Consider the following 20,975-nt stretch of genomic DNA (forward strand, 5'->3'; position numbering starts at 1 on the left):
TACAAACTTTTTTCAAATTTCTGTATATATATATATATTTTGTTTGTTATATATATATATATATATATATATATATATATATATATATATATATATATATATATATATATATATATATATATATATTATAATATATACGGAATTAATTCGCAATGACGTTTACTTATGTGCACTGTAGTGCGCATGCGCTATTGCTGTTAATTAAAGGCCGTCCTTGCAGGTGCTGAACTTTCGTCCAAATGAGTCGCGCGTGTCCGACATGAAGTCGCGCCAGCTCATTTGTTTGATTTTCCTGTCGATTTCTAAGTTATCTACAGGTAACTACACTTTTTCATTCTCGTGTTGCATAAATTTGCTTCGTCTCTATACAAAGTTAAACTACTTTTTTGTTAGCCGGTCTCATCATGTCCAAAACAAAACTAGACAAAATGGCTGCTATTTTGAATATGGCGTTTCCACCGTAGGTTTACAATTGATATTTTGAGAAGTTTGGTTTACATTTGAGGTAGACTTGGGCCAAAATGGCCTTTCAATCACAAAACCTACAGACACCTGAACTAAGTGTTGCATTTGTTGTCATGTTCCAGGTCAGGATTTCCCATGTCATCCAAACCAATGGCAATGTGACGATGGAAGCTGCATCGCTAACATATGGAGATGTGATGGCGAAGGGGACTGTCTGGATGGCTCTGATGAGATGGACTGTACTGGTAGGATTCATTTTAATCTCATCGCTGTTGGACCAAAGTGAAGTCCTTGACCATTCCTTTGAAAGTGCAAATGTTTGTGTGATAACATAACTGGTCTGCTAGCATACTGCAGTGCGTATACTGTACCATTTTTGTCTTAAATGTTCATGAAACATCCTGTATCCAGACGTGCCATATAAGTTTAATTTGACTTTATCTAGTTCTATTTGTTTAAACACAAAAGTGCCAAGTCCCCTCTAATGTTTCATATTGAGTATGGATCAGTTTACTTTATATTATTTCAAGTAATGAATACACAACTCTTTATAAAACTGATGCAAATTTGCATGAGTACACCTGACGTTTTGATGACTAATTGTCATCATGTTGAGGACTTGGACAATTTTATATCAAACTAGATTGCGAAATGATTGAAAACCCATTAGTTGACAATAAATCATTGCAGCGTTTGTTGAGTGCAAATGTCCTCGCCATAAAAGTTAAACAGAACTGAACAGTATTGGGCAGTATCTTGTTTTGAGTCCTTATTGAATTTCCCTCAGATCCTCCAGGCTCATCTCACTGTCCACCCGGTCAGTTTCCATGTGTGGGCTCTATCGGCTGTGTTGATGCATCCGCACGCTGCGATGGCCAGAAGCAGTGTCCAACCGGCTCTGATGAGGAGAACTGCGGGATTGCCGATGCCTGTTTGGAATCAGACTGGACTTGTGGGAATCGCATTTGCGTGCCCAGTGAGCTGCGCTGCGATGGGAAGGACGACTGCATGGACAACTCTGATGAAAAGGGCTGTGGTCAGAAAGCTTTCATGTTGTATTGGATGTATTTATTGTTTCATGAACTTTCTTAAAACGACCTCTGTGTTCCAGTGTTGTGCGATGAGGGTGGTCTACAGTGTGCAGATGAGGTGTGTCTGTCTGCTGACCAGGTGTGTGATGGCAAGTTTCATTGCTCGGATGGCAGCGACGAGCCTATAACTTGCGGTAAGTTCAGATCTGAATTAAAAAGGATGGAAATGGTGATTTTTCGATGTGATATAATGAAAAGCTTCTTGTTACTCCTCCTTGCAGGCCAGACCTGTTCCGTGAACAATGGCGGTTGTAGCCACTCATGTGTGGATGAGCCATGGGGTGCTTTGTGCACATGTCCTCCGGGGTACAAACTTGACATCAATGGGGCAGTCTGCAAAGGTGACACACTTTATTTATTTACTTATTTATTATTGTATTGATTGACTTTAGGCAATGATGTCCTGTGTCTGGTAATTTGTAAAAGCCTGTTGGTGTAGTGTTTGGTGTGGTTATGTGTCAAAAGCCATTCTTTAATGTTCAACAGGACCAAAATCTACCCAAAAACGTCATACAGTATTTAAGTGAAAATATGACAAATGTCATTTGTACCCCATGGAAGTAGTTTATCAATGGTACCCGAAATATCTGCTGAATATTGAGCAGATTTTATTTAGATATTATATACATATGAGATGCAGGTATTTTGTTGGCTTTCATTCTCACGTTCTGCAGTACTATATCTGACAAAATACGTGGCGACAGGAGTGCTGGAATTATTTAGCCTTTTAATTAATATTTTGGCTACAATTAACATGAATAAAATATGGGTGTTCTTAAGTGACTTTTTACACTGCTGATACCAATATCAGCAGGAATGATGCATGCTATTATTTTTTTTTTCCAACTGTGGAAATTTTGATTAGGCCTGATCAACTGATAATATTCTAAATGAAGATAGTGGAAAATAAGTAGTGATAGTGAAGTAAATAATGATCAACTTTAGATATGAAAAAATGACCATTTCCAAACTTTTGGTTTACATAAATTCTGCTTTAATGTCAGTGCTAATTTCTGAGATTTGGGGTGTACTGTAGAAATTGGATCAGGACGCCCCAACTTTAAAAACACATTTTCCCGCTTGTTTTTCTTTTATATTGTTGTGCCTTTGCTTCATAATGCTATTAAACAGACGCTCAGCTATGTCTTTACATTTTTGTTCATTTTTTTCAAACTAGTTGTGATAGGTTTACATCCTTTCCTCTTGTTGCACTCAGTGCTCTGCCTACCAGTCCATGGGAAAAAATAATTAAAAATGTCTGAGATCTAATGAAAAATCTGCCATATTAGTTATATAATTACAGTGCAAAAGGTGAAGTGTAATATGGAGGTGTGACTGTAGATTTTGACTACAACGCCATCTGCTGTTTCGGTGAGCCACTATTTGCTCTGTGCACACAGATGTGGATGAATGCGCCCTTCCCTTTGCGCCATGCCTGCATCACTGCACCAACACTGTTGGATCTTACTTTTGCCACTGCATGGAAGGCTTCAGTCAGAATGAAGCATTTGCCTGTCTGGCCACAGGTAATGCTATTTTTATAATATAAAATAGAAAACAATAATTCATTCACAGACCAAAACGAATGGATGCAAACAATTGAAGGCAAACTTTAGAAATTGGTTCACAGCACAAAATGGTTCACCTACTTTGGTCAATGTGTGTTCATTCAGGTAATGTTACCCGGCTGCTGACAGTGCTGAGGACGTCCGTCGGGCTGCTAAATGTGAAGTCACAACGGTTTGATTCGCTCCAGAGTCTAAAGTTCAACCCAGTGGCCCTGACATATGACATTGCCCGAGGTCATTACTACTGGGCTGACAACATGGGAGTCATATATAAAAGTGATGGGCAGCGCAGCTGGACAATTTATGCTGGTGTGTTACACATCTCCTTATGATTTCATCCGTTGAAATAATTTTTCACTAAAATTGCTGCTTTTATTGTGATTTTCTGCTCGCTCCTTTAAACGAAAGTCAAACATTTTCTTGAATTTGTTCTATGTACTCTTGTCTAAACATGGCATTCTCATTATTGTTTTTGTAGAATGCGTTTTAAGTTGCAAAATGCACTCCATTCAATCTGGTGGCGACCATTTTGCCATTTGCTTTCAACTAAAAATGACGTCAGTTACACGAGGCTCAACTAACAACCAATCATGGCTCTGTTTGATCGCGTGACATTTGCCCTCTGAGCCACAATTTTTTTTCTCGTATAAGTGGCAAAATGGTTGTCTTACATGGCTAGCATAGAGTAGATTAATTCATATTCCGTATGCAACATTAGAATACAGTCCTTTTTTTGCATATTGGCCCTGTATAGAACTTTATTGTAAAGAAGTGACTTCCCTTTAAGGCAATTCAGATTTGCTTTAATTCCTTTTTTTGTTGTCTGCTAACTTCATTAGCTCCATGTTAATCCTCACACAGGACAACCTGGAATCAAAGGTCTAGCTTGTGATTGGCTGAATGGAAACCTTTTCTGGACAAATCAGCAGACGGAATCTATCTACATGCAAGCAGACGATGAAAAAAGTTTTGTGGTTCTGTTAAGCAAATCCATCAGCCCATCAGATTTGGTTGTCCTACCAGTGGAAAGGTGCATTTGCATTTTTTCCATTTCAGTTAATTGCAATGGTACTTTTTTATTTTTCTCCTCATGCTAATATAGTGACTTCTTTCTTTGTTCTGGCAGCTTGATGTTTTGGATCGACAAGGGCCCCGGTGATCGGGTGACCATCGAGAGGTCTTGGATGGATGGATCAGACAGAAGCTCCCTGACTGTGCTCACAGCTCAAATGGCGCATGGACTGACAACAGACGTGGCCGCCAGGAGACTCTACTGGATCAGCGACTTCAAGATGGTGCCTTTCAAAATACAGTTTTGATAAGCGTATGTCATCCAGAAAGTAATTCAAACATTTCCTAATTCCATCAGTCCATTGAGACGATGAAGCTGGATGGGAGCGGCCGCTACACATTTACCGGACTGTTCAATAAGAGACCTGCTCTGAACCTGGCTGTGTTTGAAAGTTCCTTCTATTGGGCGGATGACAAAGGAGTCTGGCAGGTCCCGCAGACCCAACCAAAACAGAGGAAGTTTCTATGGAAATCCACACTTCCGGTTTTGACTGTTTATCACGAGTTGCAGCAGCCGAAAGGTAAGTAGGAACTTGGTCTTCCTCCTTCTCACAATTTGGTCATTGTTTTTGTAGTGTAACAACAAAGTGTCTGTCTTTTATCTAATGTCCCTGGGAAAAAAAGGAACGACTGCATGTACTAAGACCCCGTGCCAGATCTGTTTACTCACTAAAGGCAACCCAGTGGGGTTTACCTGTACTTGTCCAGAAGCCAAAGTACTGATGGTTGATGGAACATGTCAATGTACGTTCTCCAACTTTTCAATGTAATCACTGCTATACAATGGTTTCTTCTATTATCATTTAGTGAAGTTCAAAATTGTCCTTCATCTTTGGTGCTTCAGATCCACGATTTCTGTACGCTACCTCCAAAAGTATCAACCTGTTAGAGTTTGAAGGCAGCTTGGCCACAGAATCTGAGCTCTTTGCTACTGACGAGGGCATCATGTCATTTGATGTGAATTGGAACACGGACTGGCTGTACTGGGCCAATCAAACAGGCCACATGCAACGCACCAGTCTAACCCAAGCCAAGACTGAGTGGATTCCTACACCCCTGTCAGGTTAACAATTTTTTTTTTTTTTTTTTCCTCTGCAGCTTGTAAAAAGCCGGAACGTCTGACTGTGTGTAACTCAATACAAAATCATGGATCGTTGTGTAACAATCAATCTTTTTCTAGTTTGTCTCATTAAAGTCGACCAGAAGAGCGGGAGCGTTTATTGGGTGTCGTGTGACCAAACTCGTATTGGCTCATTCGAAGTGGAAAGTCGTTACCAGCAGCAGTTGTACCACACAACCAAGGAGATCCGAAGCCTCTTCCTGGACTGGCTAAGGGGTGGAATCATCTGGTTGGAGGAGGAGCAGATCTTCTCCATGAGTATGACTGGGGGAAAAGTCAAAGAACTTTTGCACTTGACAGGAGTCAGAGGACATGTGGCCTTTGACCTGAGAGCCGCTAGTTTATTGTGGAACTCAAACATGGCAGGTTTGTTATTTTCCGTAAAGGAGAGCATGATGGAATGAAAATGAAACATTGTTTTAAATGCCAGTTTGGCTTAATTCATGTGGTCTATGGTATTTCCTATTTTTATGTGTTTCCACAAACTGATCCTGTTGGTTGGTCTCCATATAGGGCCACATGTGGACTGACAAAGTAAACATTTTTTGGGGGGGAAAAAAAAAAAACAAACTTGTGTATAATGTGACTTGAGAGGTTTTGGACATGCACCAGCCAAAATGAAAGATTTGTTGCAGTTGAAATCTGCATTTTTGATACAAGAATTTTGTACACTTTTTGAACTCTCCAGCACCAGTAATTATTTTATACCCTTCTCAGGCCTGATGACAATGAGTCTGCTCCAGGGGAAGAAACACCAAGCGGGAAGAAGATGGAACATTTCTGGCTCAGTGATGGGTGCCCTGGAACCTTACCTGTTGTCTCTATCTGAAGGTGTCATGACGCTATGGGACCGACGTTATGGGCACCGTATCCAGGATGTGAAAGTGAGAGGTCCTGTAGTCTGCGTAGTGGCAGCACTCAGAGACGTACATACAGGTAGATTTATTCCAAAATTGTGTAATCTTTCAACTTAAAAGGTGCCTTTCCACAAGAAGTGAAAATCTCCGTTTCCATAGTGCCAGTTACAGCCATCTGTACTAAAGCATCTGTGCTGTGCAAGGGCACGTCAATCTGCCTACCTCAAAACAAGTTGTGTGATGGCAAAAAGGACTGTCCTGAAGGAGATGATGAAAGTCTTTGTGTTCAAAAATGTCCATCCAAAGGTGAAGTATAAACCCACTCCATTTAACTGATTCAATCAAAATGGATTTTGACATTTATAGCCATCGATGTCAATGGATGTTCTAATATTTCATTCACAAAAGGTGCAATCCAGAGTTTAATTCAACAACTTATAACAAGGCTTCTTTTGTCTGAACTTGATTTATCAGATGATTTTATGTGCAAAGACCAGAGGAGTTGTGTCTCGAGAGCACTGGTGTGCGATGGCCGCTCTCATTGCTTTGATGGTTCGGATGAGATGGACTGCCCTGTTGCTTCCTCACTCGCACCTCGGGCGAACGCAGTAAAGTGTCGAAAGGGTTCTCTCCCATGTAAGAATGGCATAGAGTGTGTGTTGTACAGACATGTGTGCGATGGGGAGAAAGACTGCAATGATGGCTCGGATGAAGAAGAATGTGGTGAGTAACTTGAAACGGTCTCATGGCTTCAAACCTGTACGGGCACATCGATACCTAATGGAGTTTGATCAAACCTAGTGTACTTGTTGATAGCGATGGTGCAAAATTCTAAAGGTCAAATAAAGTGGGAGACTCGGGAGTTCTGGCTCGCCAAATTTTGTTATTTGATGTGACTGCTTACCATAAATTGGAACAATGAAGTATGTGGTTGGATGATCTTATAGAGCCTAGTATATATTATATTCATTACAGCTACATGGCGATATAGGGCTATCAAGATATGTGAACATTTTTTTTTGTGTGTGATAAATTTGTCAAGGTCAAATCATACACAAGGTCAAATTAAAGGTCAAATTACCCAATGCACAAATATGTAAAATTCAAATTCATATCATTTGCAACAGGACAGGATGTGACCTCAGCAATCCCAGCTACCGATGCCTTGAACAAAATCGCCCCTTTAAACACAAGTCCTGCCCCGGCTTTTCCTACCTGCATCACCCCGTCAGTCCGTTGTCCTCATTCTTTTCACCTCTGCATCTCCCCAAAGCAATTTTGTGACGGGCGAGAAGACTGTCCTGACGGCTTTGATGAAAATAACTGCGTGAAAAGATGTTCCTCTAAAAGTAAGTCACAAACAAAGAACGGTCAAGAATGCACAAACATTAGACTATGTATAAAGATGTTTTTTTTAATTTGGGGTTGGGCTACTGGTTTTGTGTAAAAACACACTTTTCTGGAAACTCACATTTTCTGAGAATTCAGAAGAAGTCAGATTTTTATATTTTTGCCATACTATGGTACCTTGAGGCTCTATTTTTTTTTTTTCACATGGAAATTAATTTCAGCAAGAACACTCCTTGGGATTTCTGCAAAGCCCTTGCTGGAGCTTCATGTTTTTGTTTTTCTCTCTCCAGGCGATTTCCGCTGCAAGGACAGAAGGAGCTGCGTCGCCAAGAGCCTGGTTTGTGACGGCCGTGCTCATTGTCATGATGGCTCGGATGAAATTGGCTACCCCAGTGTTGTAATTCCTGCCGGCCAAGCAAAAGCCTTGAAATGTCTATTGGGCTCCAGGTTATGTCGGGATGGCAGCGAATGTGTTCGCTTTATTCACGTGTGTGATGGAGAGCCAGATTGCAGCGATGGTTCTGATGAGGAAGGATGTGGTGAGCATATATGTTGCCATTTTTTTTTTTTTTTGATTGCTACATTGGCACAATTTTCAACTCATTTGCCGCCATTGTCAACTCTAAATGTCAAGAATCCATTTTAACTGGACTGGCAGTGAATGAGTTCATGATAAACCCAAGTTATATTTATGAACAATATTTACAGAAACTGACATGACGACTCCTGAAAATATCCACTTTAAAGCACCTCCATTGGCTGTTACTAAACCGCCCATCAAGCTATCATGTTCGAGCCCTTCATTCCAATGTCCTGATTCTACATGCCTTCCACCAACACGAATATGTGATGGAATAAAAGATTGTCCTGATGGATCTGATGAGAATACATGTGTGAAGCGATGCCCAAATAAGTGTAAGTAAAATGCTTTTAGCTTACTCGGCAAAAACAAATATTCTACAAGTACTCTGATGCTTCTCATTACTCCCTCAGCGGACTTCCTCTGCAAAGACAAGCAAAGCTGTGTTTTCAAGAAGCTGGTTTGCGATGGCCGAGCTCATTGTCACGACAGCTCAGATGAGGTTGACTGTCCGGCCATGGCCCCTCCTCCTGCCAGCCGGGAGAAGGTGCTAAAATGTCGTTTGGGTTTCCGGCCATGCATGGATCAGAGTGAATGTGTTCCCTACAGCCATGTGTGTGATGGAGAAAAAGACTGTCATGATGGGTCAGATGAAGAGGAATGCGGTATGTTCCTTTTTTTTTCTTTGAGGGATTCTAAACCATTTATTTTCAGCAATAAAATGTTAAGCATTTTTTGCTTTTGCTGGCAACTGAAAATTACATCACATTTGCTCTTGCCTCAGGTAACGAGCAGTCAATGCTCAGCATGTAAGCGTCACATGACCAAACCCAGGCAACTGCTGAGCATCTAATCGTTGTTTGAACCTACAAACTAATTTAGTCCTTAAAGAAATTAGTGATGCCTTTTGAATTAATAACAGATTTTTTTAAGTTACTGTGAAGACAAAATACTAAACTTTAGATTGTAAAACTGCTTCATTTCTGAACTTTTAGATTCTCCAAAAGCTCCACCTTCCTCCAGTCCAAGCTCAAATGAACTGCCCTCTCCAAAGCCTTCACCCAAGCCATCTTGTATGAGCCCATCAATGTTTTGTCCGAATTCCATTATTTGCATTCAACCGAAACAAATATGTGATGGAACGAAAGACTGTCCCGATGGCTCCGATGAGAAATGCGTGAAAAGATGCCCCTATAAGAGTAAGTAGTCTGCTTTTGGATTCAATTACGAAAGTCCTCTTATTGTTTTGTATCATTTTCTTTTCTCCATAGCTGACTTTTTGTGCAGGGATCGAAGGAGCTGCGTCTCAAAAAGTCTCGTTTGTGACGGACGTGCTCATTGTCATGATAGCTCTGATGAAGTAGATTGTCCCAGTGTTTCAGTCCAAGCTGGCCAGGGAAAGGCCTTGAAATGTCGCCAAGGCTCCATGTTATGTCGGGATGGCAGTGAATGTGTTCTTTTCAATCACGTGTGTGATGGAGAGCCGGATTGCAAAGACAGCTCTGATGAAGAAGGATGTGGTGAGCATATTTAAGATTACTGTAGCCACCATTTCCAAATGTCATACCTAATTAAAATTTTACTCATGAATAATTTGATCTTTACAGACATTGCTACGACTCCTCCAGAATATGTCCACTTAACTCAACCTCCCATCAAACCATCATGCCAGAGTCCTTCATTTCAGTGTCCGGATTCTTCATGTATCCCCCAAACACAAATATGCGATGGCATTAAAGACTGTCCTGATGGCTCAGATGAGAAATGCGTGAAAAGATGCCCCTATAAGAGTAAGTAGTCTGCTTTTGGATTCAATCATGAAACTCCTCTTACCGTTTTGTCTCATTTTCTTTTCTCCATAGCTGACTTTTTGTGCAGGGATCGAAGGAGCTGTGTCTCAAAGAGTCTCGTTTGTGACGGACGTGCTCATTGTCATGATAGCTCTGATGAAGTAGGTTGTCCTAGTGTTTCAATCCAAGCTGGCCAGGGAAAGGCCTTGAAATGTCGCCTAGGCTCCATGATATGTCGGGATGGTAGTGAATGTGTTCTTTTCAACCATATTTGTGATGGCGAGCCGGATTGCAGAGACGGCTCTGATGAACAAGGATGTGGTGAGCATATTTAAGATTCCTGTAGCCACTACCCTATCCCCAAAATGTCATACCTAATTAATATTGTACTTATAATTTAATCTTTGCAGACATTGCTATGACTCCTGCAGAATATGACCACTTAACTCAACCTCCGAACAAACCATCATGCCAGAGTCCTTCATTTCAGTGTCCAGATTCTTCATGTATCCCCCAAACACAAATATGTGATGGCATAAAAGATTGTCCTGATGGATCCGATGAAAACAAATGTTTGAAACGGTGCCCAAATAAGTGTGAGTTAGATTCTTTTTGGTCATTTTATATTGTAAATATTCTACATAAGCTTTATTTATTTTTGTTTTAAATGCTTGTCTTTACTCCACAGCGGAATACCTATGCAAAGACCGGCGGAGCTGCGTTCTTAAGAAGCTGGTTTGCGATGGCCGAGCTCATTGTCACGACGGCTCAGATGAGCTCAACTGTCCAAACTTAGATCTGCCCCCTCCTGCCAACCGTGGGAAAATGCTGAAATGCCGTGTGGGCTTCCAACGATGTCGAGATGGGACTGAATGTGTTCCCTACAACCATGTTTGTGATGGAGAACAAGACTGTCGGGATGGGTCTGATGAAGATGAATGTGGTATGACAAAATGTTTGAAACAGTATTGTATTGTGTATTGCACGGGTGTCAAACTCAAGGCCCGGGGGCCAGGTTCGGCCCTCCACATCATTTTTTGTGGCCCGCGAAATGCTGATTTGACTTCACAGTCATACCGGCCCTCTGACAGAAACTAGAACTACAATGTGGCCCATAGTAAAAATGAGTTTGACACCCCTGGTGTATTGTGACTACACTTTTTATTATGACACTGATAGAACACTAAATTTTAAGTTGCAATCAACTTATGTTCTCCAGGAGCCACATCTTCTTCCAGTCCACACTTAAATGAATTGCCAACTCCTGCAAAGCCTTTTAACAAGCCTTCTTGTAGAAGCCCATCAGTATTGTGTCCAAATTCTTATCTTTGCATTCGCCCAACACAAATGTGTGATGGAACAAAAGACTGTCCTGATGGATCAGATGAGGACTGTGTAAAAAGATGTCCATATAAAAGTAAGTAGTGTTAATTAGTAAGTTACGAGTTCAACCACTTTTTTTTTTTTTTTATAAGTCATGTTTTACTCCCTTCATAGCTGACTTTCGGTGCAAGGATCGCAGAAGCTGCGTCTCAAAGTCTCTGGTGTGTGATGGCCGGGCACATTGCCACGATGGCTCCGATGAGGTGGACTGTCAGAGTATTGTTCCTCGTTTAACTACAACTGGTGTCACGAAATGCCGTAAGGGCACAAAACCATGTAAAGCTGGCACGGAATGTGTTCTCTACAGCCATGTATGTGATGGAGAGAAAGATTGTTTGGATGGATCTGATGAGGAAGGATGCCAGGAAACATGCACCCCAGGTTCTAGAAATGAGTTTATTCAGGAGGCCATATAACACAGTCATTTTTTAAAACCTATTTCTTCTTTACTCTATCAGGTGAGTTTCAATGCGCTCATGGGGTGATGTGCATCCCCAAGTCTCAAGTCTGTGATGGAAGGGCTCAGTGTAGTGACCGTTCTGATGAGCTGGACTGCTGGGAGCAAACGAAAAGCTGCGAGTTTCGCTGTGCAGACGGCCATCGCTGCATCCCCAACAAATTTCTTTGTGATGGAGAACGGGACTGCGTTGACGGCACGGATGAGATGAGCTGTGGTAAGTCCACATTTGAAGAAACGTTCTACAAAACGAAATATGGTTCGCTCAGTTACGCTAGGTGCTAGCAGATGTGCATGTATTAGTTATATATGAAGGTTGTCATCAGTTAAACTTTTTCTTTCCAGATGCTGTGACCACAAAAACAGTTACACGTCATGCTCCAATCACTCCTTCAGTTTGTATCACCCCTTCAGTTCTATGCCCAGGTTCATCGTTGTGTGTATCTCAAAATCAACTTTGCGATGGAAAAACAGACTGTCCAGATGCATTTGATGAGAGCGACTGTGTTTTCAAGTGTAAAAACCCATGTAAGTCTTGAGTATAGTAATGAACAGCAGCAAGAGCAATTCAGTTATAGAAATAATGCACTTGTGTGTATACTCATCTGTTCTTCTTTGACCCCCACCACCAGCCGATTTCTTGTGCAGCGATCGGCGAAAGTGCATTCCCAGAATGTACGTGTGTGATGGTCGAGCTCACTGTCCAGATGGTTCAGATGAGAAGAAGTGCAAATCACCTGATCTCCGTCCATCTCGTAAGTTGCTGATAGGAAAAAAATATATGGGAAATAAATCAGATTTGGACTTTCAGATAAAAAAATAGATTTATAGAAGGACCCCTCCAATACTATTTAAGGCATCAGTTTTCTTGAAAGGTCTATGGTATTTTTAAGGGTCAAAATACATGAATGAAGAGTTCAGAAGTCAGAATGAAGAGTTCAGAAGTCAGAAGTGATAAATTTAGGAAATAAGCAGGTAGGGTTTTTTTTTTACATAGAAAATACACTTTGAGTGGGCATGCATTCCACAAAGCAAACCCAATACAAGTAATGGATTCTGAAAATTCATATTCATGTTTTGACCAATCTAAACCAAATCTATTAAAATATTTCTCTCTGCCAAGCTCCTAGGGACAAGTCAGTTCCTCTCAAATGCCGTAACGGCTTCAAGCCTTGTAAAGACGGTCTGGAGTGTGTGATGTACAGCCACGTGTGTGATGGAGAAAAGGACTGTCAGGACGGATCAGATGAGGAGAAGTGTGTTGTGGAATGCAAATCTGGTTCGTTTGTACAAAGCTCATGGTCCTAGTACAAAAGCAGTTTTTCATGATATAACAAGCGTGTTTCCCCACTTCCCAGGCGAGTTTGAATGCCATCACGGTAATAGATGCATCCGAACTGAGCAGGTGTGTGATGGACAGTATGACTGTCAGGACCGCTCTGATGAAATGAACTGTGAAAGTCAATTCTTGGGCTGCCATCACTCTTGTGATAACTCAACACGCTGCATACCAGAGACCTTCCTGTGTGATGGAGAGAGAGACTGTGCTGATGGCTCAGATGAAGAAAAGTGTGGTATGTGACATGTTTTCTATACAGTAGAAGCAATAAGGATGCTGGAGGGATTTCATATATTACAGGGTTGACGGTCTGTGAAGTTGATCAGTTCCGCTGCAGTAGCGGTCAGTGTGTGTCTATGGCTCTTCGCTGTGACGGATACGGAGACTGTAGTGACCGCTCCGATGAGGCAGGCTGCTCGAGACCACCGCGCTGCCCCGCGCAGCTGCGATGCCCTCACAGTCACGAGTGCCTGCAGACAGAGTGGCTTTGTGATGGTGAGGAAGATTGCAAGGATGGCTCTGATGAAAAAGTAAGGATGCAGTCAAGTAAAGACTATTTATATTTTATGTCTTAAAAAAAAATGTCACTTGCACCTAGAACTGTGAGACTAAGCCACCACCGTGTAGGAAATACCAGTGGCAATGTGGAAGCAGCAGTCAATGCATCCCCCTCTCTTGGAGATGTGATGGGAAGTCTGACTGTCACAATGGAGTGGATGAGGACAGATGTAAGTATTGTTTTCTGGGTTTGATCATGTGGTGTCTGCAAGCTGAGCCATGTTTGGTTGTTACCTGAGCCTTAACCAACTGTGATGTCATTTTCAGTCAACTACATAAAAACAGTTAGCAAATTAGACAAAATTACATTTGTCCTTGGTGGCAAGGCGGGGGTGTGGATGTGATCCACCCAGAGTTCCTAACGGCTGTGGATGTTGAAGGGCTCTCTGTCTCCCTTTGTTTACTGGAAGATTATATAAACTGCAGCTTAGCCACACTCTACTATAAGCCCCAGGGTTCAAAGAATAAGGGGGGAAAAAGGGTAGTACCCGAATATTACCCAAAAACTGCAACATCTTTGAATGTACTCGATATTTTTCAAAGCTGTAGAGTGGGACTTCCATCTCTGTAGCTGTGAGTTGCGTCCCCTTGCTTTGATTTCTGCTTCTGCATCCATAGGCAAACAGAAAAAGTGCCCTTCTCACCTTTACCAGTGTGGCAGTGGTGAGTGTGTGGACCCGCAACTAGTGTGCAATGGCTTTATCAACTGCGCTGACAGTTCGGATGAGGGTGTGGGATGCACACTGCGCAACTGCTCGAGTCCATCTGTTGCTCGCTGTGAGCATGGTTGTGTCAGCACTCCAAATGGACCGGTCAGTAAACCGGGAACAGAAGCTGTGATCCCCTTCCCCAGCTCAGACATATTTTATTATGCTAAATAGACACAAATAATCCGGCTTGACATTTTTTTAAATGTTCATTTTTGCAGAGGTGTTACTGTCCAGCAGGCTTCACTCTCCATTCAGATGCCAAGAGTTGTGTGGACACCAACGAATGCAATTTAATGCATGATGAATGCAAACACATCTGCCTCAACACCAGAGGCTCCCATGTGTGCCAGTGCCACCCTGGCTTCTACCTGGAACCTGACAACAAAAGCTGTAAGACCAAGGGTAGGTGATTTAAAGAAAACACGCAGCTTTACGCCATCATGATTTGATGTAATTGTGTGTCATAGGAAAACTGTGAAATACATGTTTTTGTTATCATAGAGATTTATTTGAACTAGTTACATTTTTATACAAGAAATAAACTAAATTAAAATGCTAAACTGCTCTGTCATAGACGAGGCACTGCTTGTGGCATCCGTTCAGACTGAGCTTTTACTCCTTGGAGTTCATAGTGGCTCCTTGCATCGCTTGTCTTCCGCCAACCGGCCAGTCTTTTCACTGGATTACCACTGGGCTGAGCAGAGAGTTTACTGGCTTAGTCCAGACTACCAGAGCATCCGCTGGATTGACATGACAAAAGACTCTAGTAGCAAAGGGACACTTATCAAAGGTGCGCTTTTAATTTGAGACAGCAAAATGCATGTGTAGACCAGCATTAAAATAATATATTGATTACAGGAGTGAAGTCGGACTGCATTGCAGTGGACTGGGTAGGTAAGAACCTGTACTGGGTGGATGGACTCGTGGGACAAATTCGGGCGGTGCGGCTCAGGGACACCACGCTGAAGTCCCAGGATTACACAGTGGTGCTGGCTGAAGATCTCGAACAGCCGCGCTCACTGGTGCTGCTACCACACAAAGGGTGAGAGACCCAGTCAGGATAGATGTTGAATCCTCACAGTAAATATTTAGTTAGCTTTGTTTTCCTAGGTTGATGTTGTGGTCTGAGATTGGTAGCACCCCTCAAATTCAGCGTTCAGGAATGGATGGATCAAAGAGGAAGGTGGTGGTGAGTGGCAGTTTGAGCTGGCCTGTGAGTTTGTCCTACGATTTCCTGGACGAGCGCATTTACTGGGCTGATGAGAAGCTGCGTTGCATTGGATCGGCCTCTCTGGATGGAGATGATGTCAAGGTGAATGTCAGATTGCAGTCTTCTCAACCTTTTTTTTTTTTTTCCAATGATGTAGCCCCTGTGAATATATTTTTTAGAAGTGAATCCACCAACAGATCAGCTGTGCATAACATTTTTGGTTAAAGGAAAAAAGCAACCTACTACTGTGCTATCCATCAGATTTATTCAACTTTGGAACTACGTTTCTTTTGGTCTCTTCACAAATTTTATTCAATTTTGAGAGAGTTCATTTCACATCTTTTATTTCTGGCTTGTATGCTGGACAATTGCATCACTAATAACAATGTGCATCCGCACAAAACAAAATAAAGACATAAAAAGTTTGCAAACTCACTAAAACACAAGTTACCCATTTGAAAACCAGGGTAGCTTTCGATATGCATCCAACAGGGCCATGTCTGTGCATGTAAACAGTAAGCCTGTCAAATCCAATATATTTGAAATGTTTTTGTAGCACTAAAGTCCAGTGTTGAACCATAATACCACTCTTTACCAGATTCTCCAGTTAGCTGAAACTCCAAGCCCTTTCTCAGTGGCGGTTTTCAATGATCGGCTTTTCTGGTCCGACACGAAGCGAAGAACCATTCGCTCAGCAGACAAGAACACTGGGAAAGACCAGAAAGTTCTTCTCAAGAGACCTGGGCAGCCTTTTGGGCTAAAGGTTTGTCAGCAATGTTGGCAAGTTTTGACCCTTTTATGTGTTACTAATCATTCGATAGTCCAGAGATTTGTTGCCTCTCAGACGATGAGAATAGAAAGTAGAAAACCTTTTGTAGCCGTCCAGGGATGGCATTCGAAGACAAATAACTACATGAAGTCACGTACTGTACGTTTTCTTCTCCCCAGCTGATGCACAGCCTCTCCCAGCCTACCATCTCCAACCCCTGCGACCAGCTGCAGTGCACCCACTTGTGTCTTTTGACTACTGGTGCTGCTTTGATGCAGCCAACCGCAGTCTGTCGCTGTCCAAAGGGACTGCTACTTGCCAAGGACAAGATCACTTGTTCTCTGCCTTTGGAATATAATTTCATCCTTTTTCTGTCTCCTAAAACAGTCTATCAGGTGATGCTCATCTTTCCTTGGATCAATCTAATCAATCCTCCCTTAATCCTGACTCTGTCTCAATCCAAACTCCCCTTCAGGTTTACTTTCAGTCCTTACATCAAGATGGCATTGGTCTGAAAAATCTACCAAACGGTAGAGTTTTGGACATTCCTGGAGTTGTTGAGGCCTCTGGACTGGATGTAGACCTCCAAGCCTTGTCCTTGTACTTGGCTGATGATGGACAAGGTACACTAAATGTGCTGAACTTAAGCGGACCCAGGTCCAGACAAGGACTCACATTAGCTAGGAGAGTTATAAGACTAAAGGTAGGCATAAGAAACTTTTTCTTTCTTTTTTTTGGCATAACTATTTGCAGCTGAAGTGTAATGCTTTATTCATTGCGATTTATAAATGTTTATTTCCTGATCCTCAAGGATGATTCAGTCACAGCTCTGGCTGTTGACTGGGTGACTGCTAACGTCTACTGGAGCAGCACTGGACAGTCTGATCTCTATGTGACCAGAAGCCATGATGGCTTCACCACCTTTCTGCTACAAGGATCACTTAAGGTGAGACAAGGTTTATTTCTCTTTCTTGGATTATTATTTTTATTTATATTTTGAATGTTTGCAATAGACTGACAAGTTTTTGATCTTCCAGGGCTCAACATCCATTGCAGTGCATCCCCCCTCAAGTCAGCTTTGCTACACAGCCCTTGTGGGCAGTAAGAGCCAGAGTGAAGTGAGCTGCGCCTGGATGGATGGCCGAAACAAAGCAGTGCTTTGGACAAAGTCCAGCATCCCCTCATCGCTGGTCTTCTCCAATGAAGGAAAGACCATCTACTGGGCTGACACAGGTTTTGATTTTAACCCCATTTATTCTGGAGGATATTTTGGCAATTTTGCCTTTGTTCACTAACTCCGCCTCCCACGTAGTTGAAGGCCAAATCTGCTCGATTGGACTGGATGGCTCAGGCTTCAAACAGTACAAAACTGGGCCTGGATTAATTGTTTCCTTCACTTCCACTGAGAATGTGTTCTTCTGGATAACGCGAGAAAAGGGTAAAAAACACTTGTTACATATTATTGAGCAACCAGTAACAGATTATTACAATAAATATCTGGTAGATGCCTTACATCACTCTTGGTCTAGTTAAAACATTTAAGAAACTGCAGCCAATTCTCTCATTTTAATAGCAACAAAAGCCACCTGTTTTATCTGCCTGAGGGTGGTCATTTTGCCACTTGTCAATTTTCCAAAATGCTCAGCGCTCAAGTAACAATCACGGTTCAGCTTTGAAAAAAGATGAGCCGCCATCGATCATCGAGGGGGGCTCTTCTTTCATCAGTCTTCACCCACTTCAGGCGGCAGATGGCGTTAGATTAATGTAACAATTAATAATTCAGACAAGGTGATTTTCTCATGTGCCATTGATCACTTCTGGCTACTTGTGTGAAACTACTTTTGATTCATCATTTTGAGACATGGCGTGTGCTTCTCTCCACCCTGTGTAGAGGTCACCAAAATGTGGTTCAGTGATGGCCTGCATCCGAAAGAACTGTGGTTTGAGACAAAAACCAGCCTGACGGAAATCAAAGCTTACAGTAATTACAGCCAGACAGGTGGGATGTGGTCTACTTTACTTTATAGCTGTTAACCTGACAGGCACAAAAATCATGCAGAAGCTTATACGTTATTTTACCCATAATAGAATGAATTTTAGAGGGACAACTTAGGGAACTAAAACCAATTCCCTAGTACAGTTTACTCATTTTCTGCATAGCTTACTCATCTTTTATCAGGGTGTGTAGTTGGAAAAATGTTTCATTGGGTTATTTTGGTGACCTTGTGCTAAATGTCCAGAATAGCAATTGTGGAATTGTGGAAATGCAAAAACGTTTCTTGTTTTAAATACGAACGAGGCCCTCGTTCATGACGTTATTTAACTTAGTAATGTGCCTCCAACCTACAGGATCCAACAAGTGTGCCAACAACGGGGAATGCGAGCATCTGTGCCTGCCTTATCCAGGAGGCCGTGTGTGCAAATGTGCTCGTGGATTTTACAGCATCAATCTTACATCCTGTGCACCAGAACACCCTTGTCCAAAAGGTGAAATCGCTTGTCTTGATGGTAGCAAGTGTCTCAACCACGACAAGTTCTGTGATGGACAAGTGGACTGCCCAGACCAGTCAGATGAACAGGACTGTGAGTTATTGGCTGACACTCAAATTATACATTTTCAGTTGTGACGTTCTCGTGTTGTTGTTTTTTTGTTTATTTAAATCCTTCAGATGTACAAACAATCTATACCAAAGTAGACCAAATACTTTGCAATAATTGAATGTAAATAGATTCGCAATATGAACTCTTCTAGGTACGTATTTGAACCTCCCGTCTACGACCGAAGTCAATAGTGGCCATCTTCCCAAGTCTCCACTCGTGCCTCAGAACTCTAAGGACACTTCCTCGTGCAGTCAACAATATTGCAACGGTCATGGCCACTGCACCGCTCGAGGCGAAGTCATTCACTGCCATTGCATGGCTGGTTACCAAGGAGAGTTCTGTGAAGAGAAGGAAAGCAGACGAAGCCACGTAGGTGTGGTCCTGGGGGTCATCTGCCTGCTTGCTGCATTCATTTGGGTCGCTTTTGTTTTTGGAAAAAGGCAAGGACACACTTGAAAAGAATAGGCGTTTTCCTTCATGTATTCTTTACAGGCGAGCTATAAACTTGCGTCTTGTGTTGATACAGGAAGGCCTGGGTATCAATCAGAAGCAGATCGCCTGACAAAGAAACACTCATGTCAAACATGGTGCTACAAAGTGAACATATGGAGGCTGACTGTGAGGTAAAACTTTAAGGGGGTCAATTCAGCAGATTAAGGTTTAGTCAGTGTGACTCGAAGTTAATTCTCATTTACCGAGTAAAATGACAATACTTTGTAAAAATATACTGTAGTTCAGTTTCCTCTTGATTAATATGTCTTTTCCCCCCCTCCAGGAGCTTGAGTCCGCAGTAGACTTGAAGAACCCCCCATTAGCTTCTTAGCAGTCAAATAACTGCTGGCAGATATCGACTGCTATTGCAGCTGTGTAACTTTTTACTTATATAGCAAGAATCCCCTAAATGTCAAAGCTCTGTTTTGTTGCAATAAACATCGCAGGATTGAAACTATCTCATGTCCTTTGTTACTCAAACTGACAAATGAGCACTGCAGTTTCGAAAAGTGTTTGGCATTCCCGTAACTTGAAGGTCATGTACAAAGTGTTGAAACTTGCATGCTCGCTGTGGCTTTTTTTTTTTTTCCTGGAACAGTTGTTGATGAACATAGTAGCAGCAGAAAGGACTCAGAAATTGCCAGTATTTTTTTAATATGCGCGTATTTATCCTATAGCAAGACAATAGAAAACATTTAACCAGGAGAGCTGTTATCTACTGTCCTTCATTTTACCTACAGATAAGGTGACCCAAGTTAACCCCCTGAAACTGGCTTTTGGAAAATCTTTAAATCACACATTAGAGTGCATTTGTTCAATGGAAGTTTTAAAATAAAATCCACATGGTGCACCTGCCCAGGCATGTTGCAACATCGGTGTGGTACCAGTAATTACAGTACTGATTCATGCACTTTGTCTGGTTGAAGCCGCTAATTGAGAAATAGAATCTTTTAACATGATCTGACATACTTTTTACGTACAAAATTGGTCTATTTCTTAAATGCTTTAGTCGACATCATACTTCCGTTCTATCATGTTATGAGTCGCAATAGTAAATCCAGATTGAGACCACATTGTTTACTATGCGGCAATGGCATCGCGTCCAAACGCTCTCCAAGCAGCTCCCGTGTCACATTCTGCAGCCATGGGTCAATTTTCACACGCTCACATTTGCGGGGCACTCGCTCCTAAAGTTCTGGGACATGACTTTTTGAACTTGGGTGGGCTGGAATCAAAACTAATAAATCTTGCAGATCACTTGGTTGACTTGCTCTCAAAGGCTCTCTTGTAGTTGGGCTGCACCCTCGCTAACACTGACTGATAGATGAGCGCGCTGAAGTCTGGGAGTGGTTTATGCCAAGGAGCGTTGGTAAGTTTCTTCCGCCAGTGTATGTTTGGATGCAATCTTATGCCTACTGCATTGAATGTTGTGTTTTACATTTTGCATCAGCATGCAGCAGCATTTGTGATATTAAAAACCCCGCACCCTGTAATGTCAGTAAGTCTAGTTGTAATTTTCAGTTAGAAAATACAAATATTTCATGTCCTTTAAAAGGCTTTTTTT

General features: G+C 41.9%; 1 protein-coding gene across 3 annotated transcripts; it reads left to right on the top strand.

Annotated features, from left to right (window-relative positions):
• Positions 1-259: 259 nt before the first annotated feature.
• On the top strand, positions 260-19,827 carry LOC148411741 (uncharacterized). 3 transcript variants are annotated; one of them, XM_088435090.1, is made up of 51 exons: positions 260-317; positions 588-710; positions 1,253-1,501; positions 1,577-1,690; positions 1,778-1,897; positions 2,957-3,082; positions 3,230-3,433; positions 3,986-4,154; positions 4,251-4,419; positions 4,494-4,716; positions 4,820-4,939; positions 5,040-5,258; positions 5,376-5,681; positions 6,033-6,251; positions 6,332-6,478; positions 6,647-6,895; positions 7,300-7,521; positions 7,813-8,061; positions 8,231-8,437; positions 8,516-8,767; positions 9,098-9,301; positions 9,374-9,622; positions 9,710-9,892; positions 9,965-10,213; positions 10,303-10,488; positions 10,581-10,847; positions 11,115-11,309; positions 11,390-11,656; positions 11,734-11,949; positions 12,078-12,260; positions 12,365-12,491; positions 12,863-13,011; positions 13,091-13,306; positions 13,372-13,601; positions 13,670-13,799; positions 14,248-14,441; positions 14,558-14,741; positions 14,914-15,129; positions 15,198-15,381; positions 15,450-15,651; positions 16,148-16,312; positions 16,498-16,713; positions 16,794-17,021; positions 17,130-17,264; positions 17,356-17,555; positions 17,620-17,756; positions 18,210-18,317; positions 18,668-18,901; positions 19,071-19,359; positions 19,446-19,542; positions 19,695-19,827. In XM_088435090.1, exons 1-51 carry the CDS (start codon positions 260-262, stop codon positions 19,740-19,742), a joined length of 9,633 nt encoding a protein of 3,210 aa, XP_088291216.1. In that variant the 3' UTR covers positions 19,743-19,827. The 3 variants fall into 3 exon arrangements, with proteins under 3 accessions (XP_088291216.1, XP_088291217.1, XP_088291218.1); XM_088435091.1 differs by lacking the exons at positions 7,813-8,061; positions 8,231-8,437; positions 9,374-9,622; positions 9,710-9,892 and having other exon boundaries at positions 10,581-10,835; positions 11,112-11,309; positions 12,365-12,487; ... (1 more) ...; positions 17,356-17,551; positions 17,631-17,756; XM_088435092.1 differs by lacking the exons at positions 260-317; positions 588-710; positions 1,253-1,501; ... (21 more) ...; positions 10,303-10,488; positions 10,581-10,847 and having other exon boundaries at positions 11,128-11,309; positions 17,356-17,551; positions 17,631-17,756.
• The last annotated feature ends 1,148 nt before the right edge of the window (positions 19,828-20,975 follow it).

Source organism: Hippichthys cyanospilos, chromosome 15 (assembly GCF_059441005.1).
Source record: "Hippichthys cyanospilos isolate Australia breed blue-spotted pipefish chromosome 15, RoL_Hcya_1.0, whole genome shotgun sequence".
NCBI lineage: Eukaryota > Metazoa > Chordata > Actinopteri > Syngnathiformes > Syngnathidae > Hippichthys > Hippichthys cyanospilos.

Excerpts from the sequence above, each read along its gene's own strand:
- LOC148411741 (XM_088435090.1), top strand. The coding sequence starts at position 260 with ATGAAGTCGCGCCAGCTCATTTGTTTGATTTTCCTGTCGATTTCTAAG. Across the intron at positions 318-587 it reads GATTTCTAAGTTATCTACAG|GTCAGGATTTCCCATGTCAT; the intron begins GTAACTACACTT and ends GTCATGTTCCAG. Across the intron at positions 17,757-18,209 it reads CTGGATAACGCGAGAAAAGG|AGGTCACCAAAATGTGGTTC; the intron begins GTAAAAAACACT and ends CACCCTGTGTAG.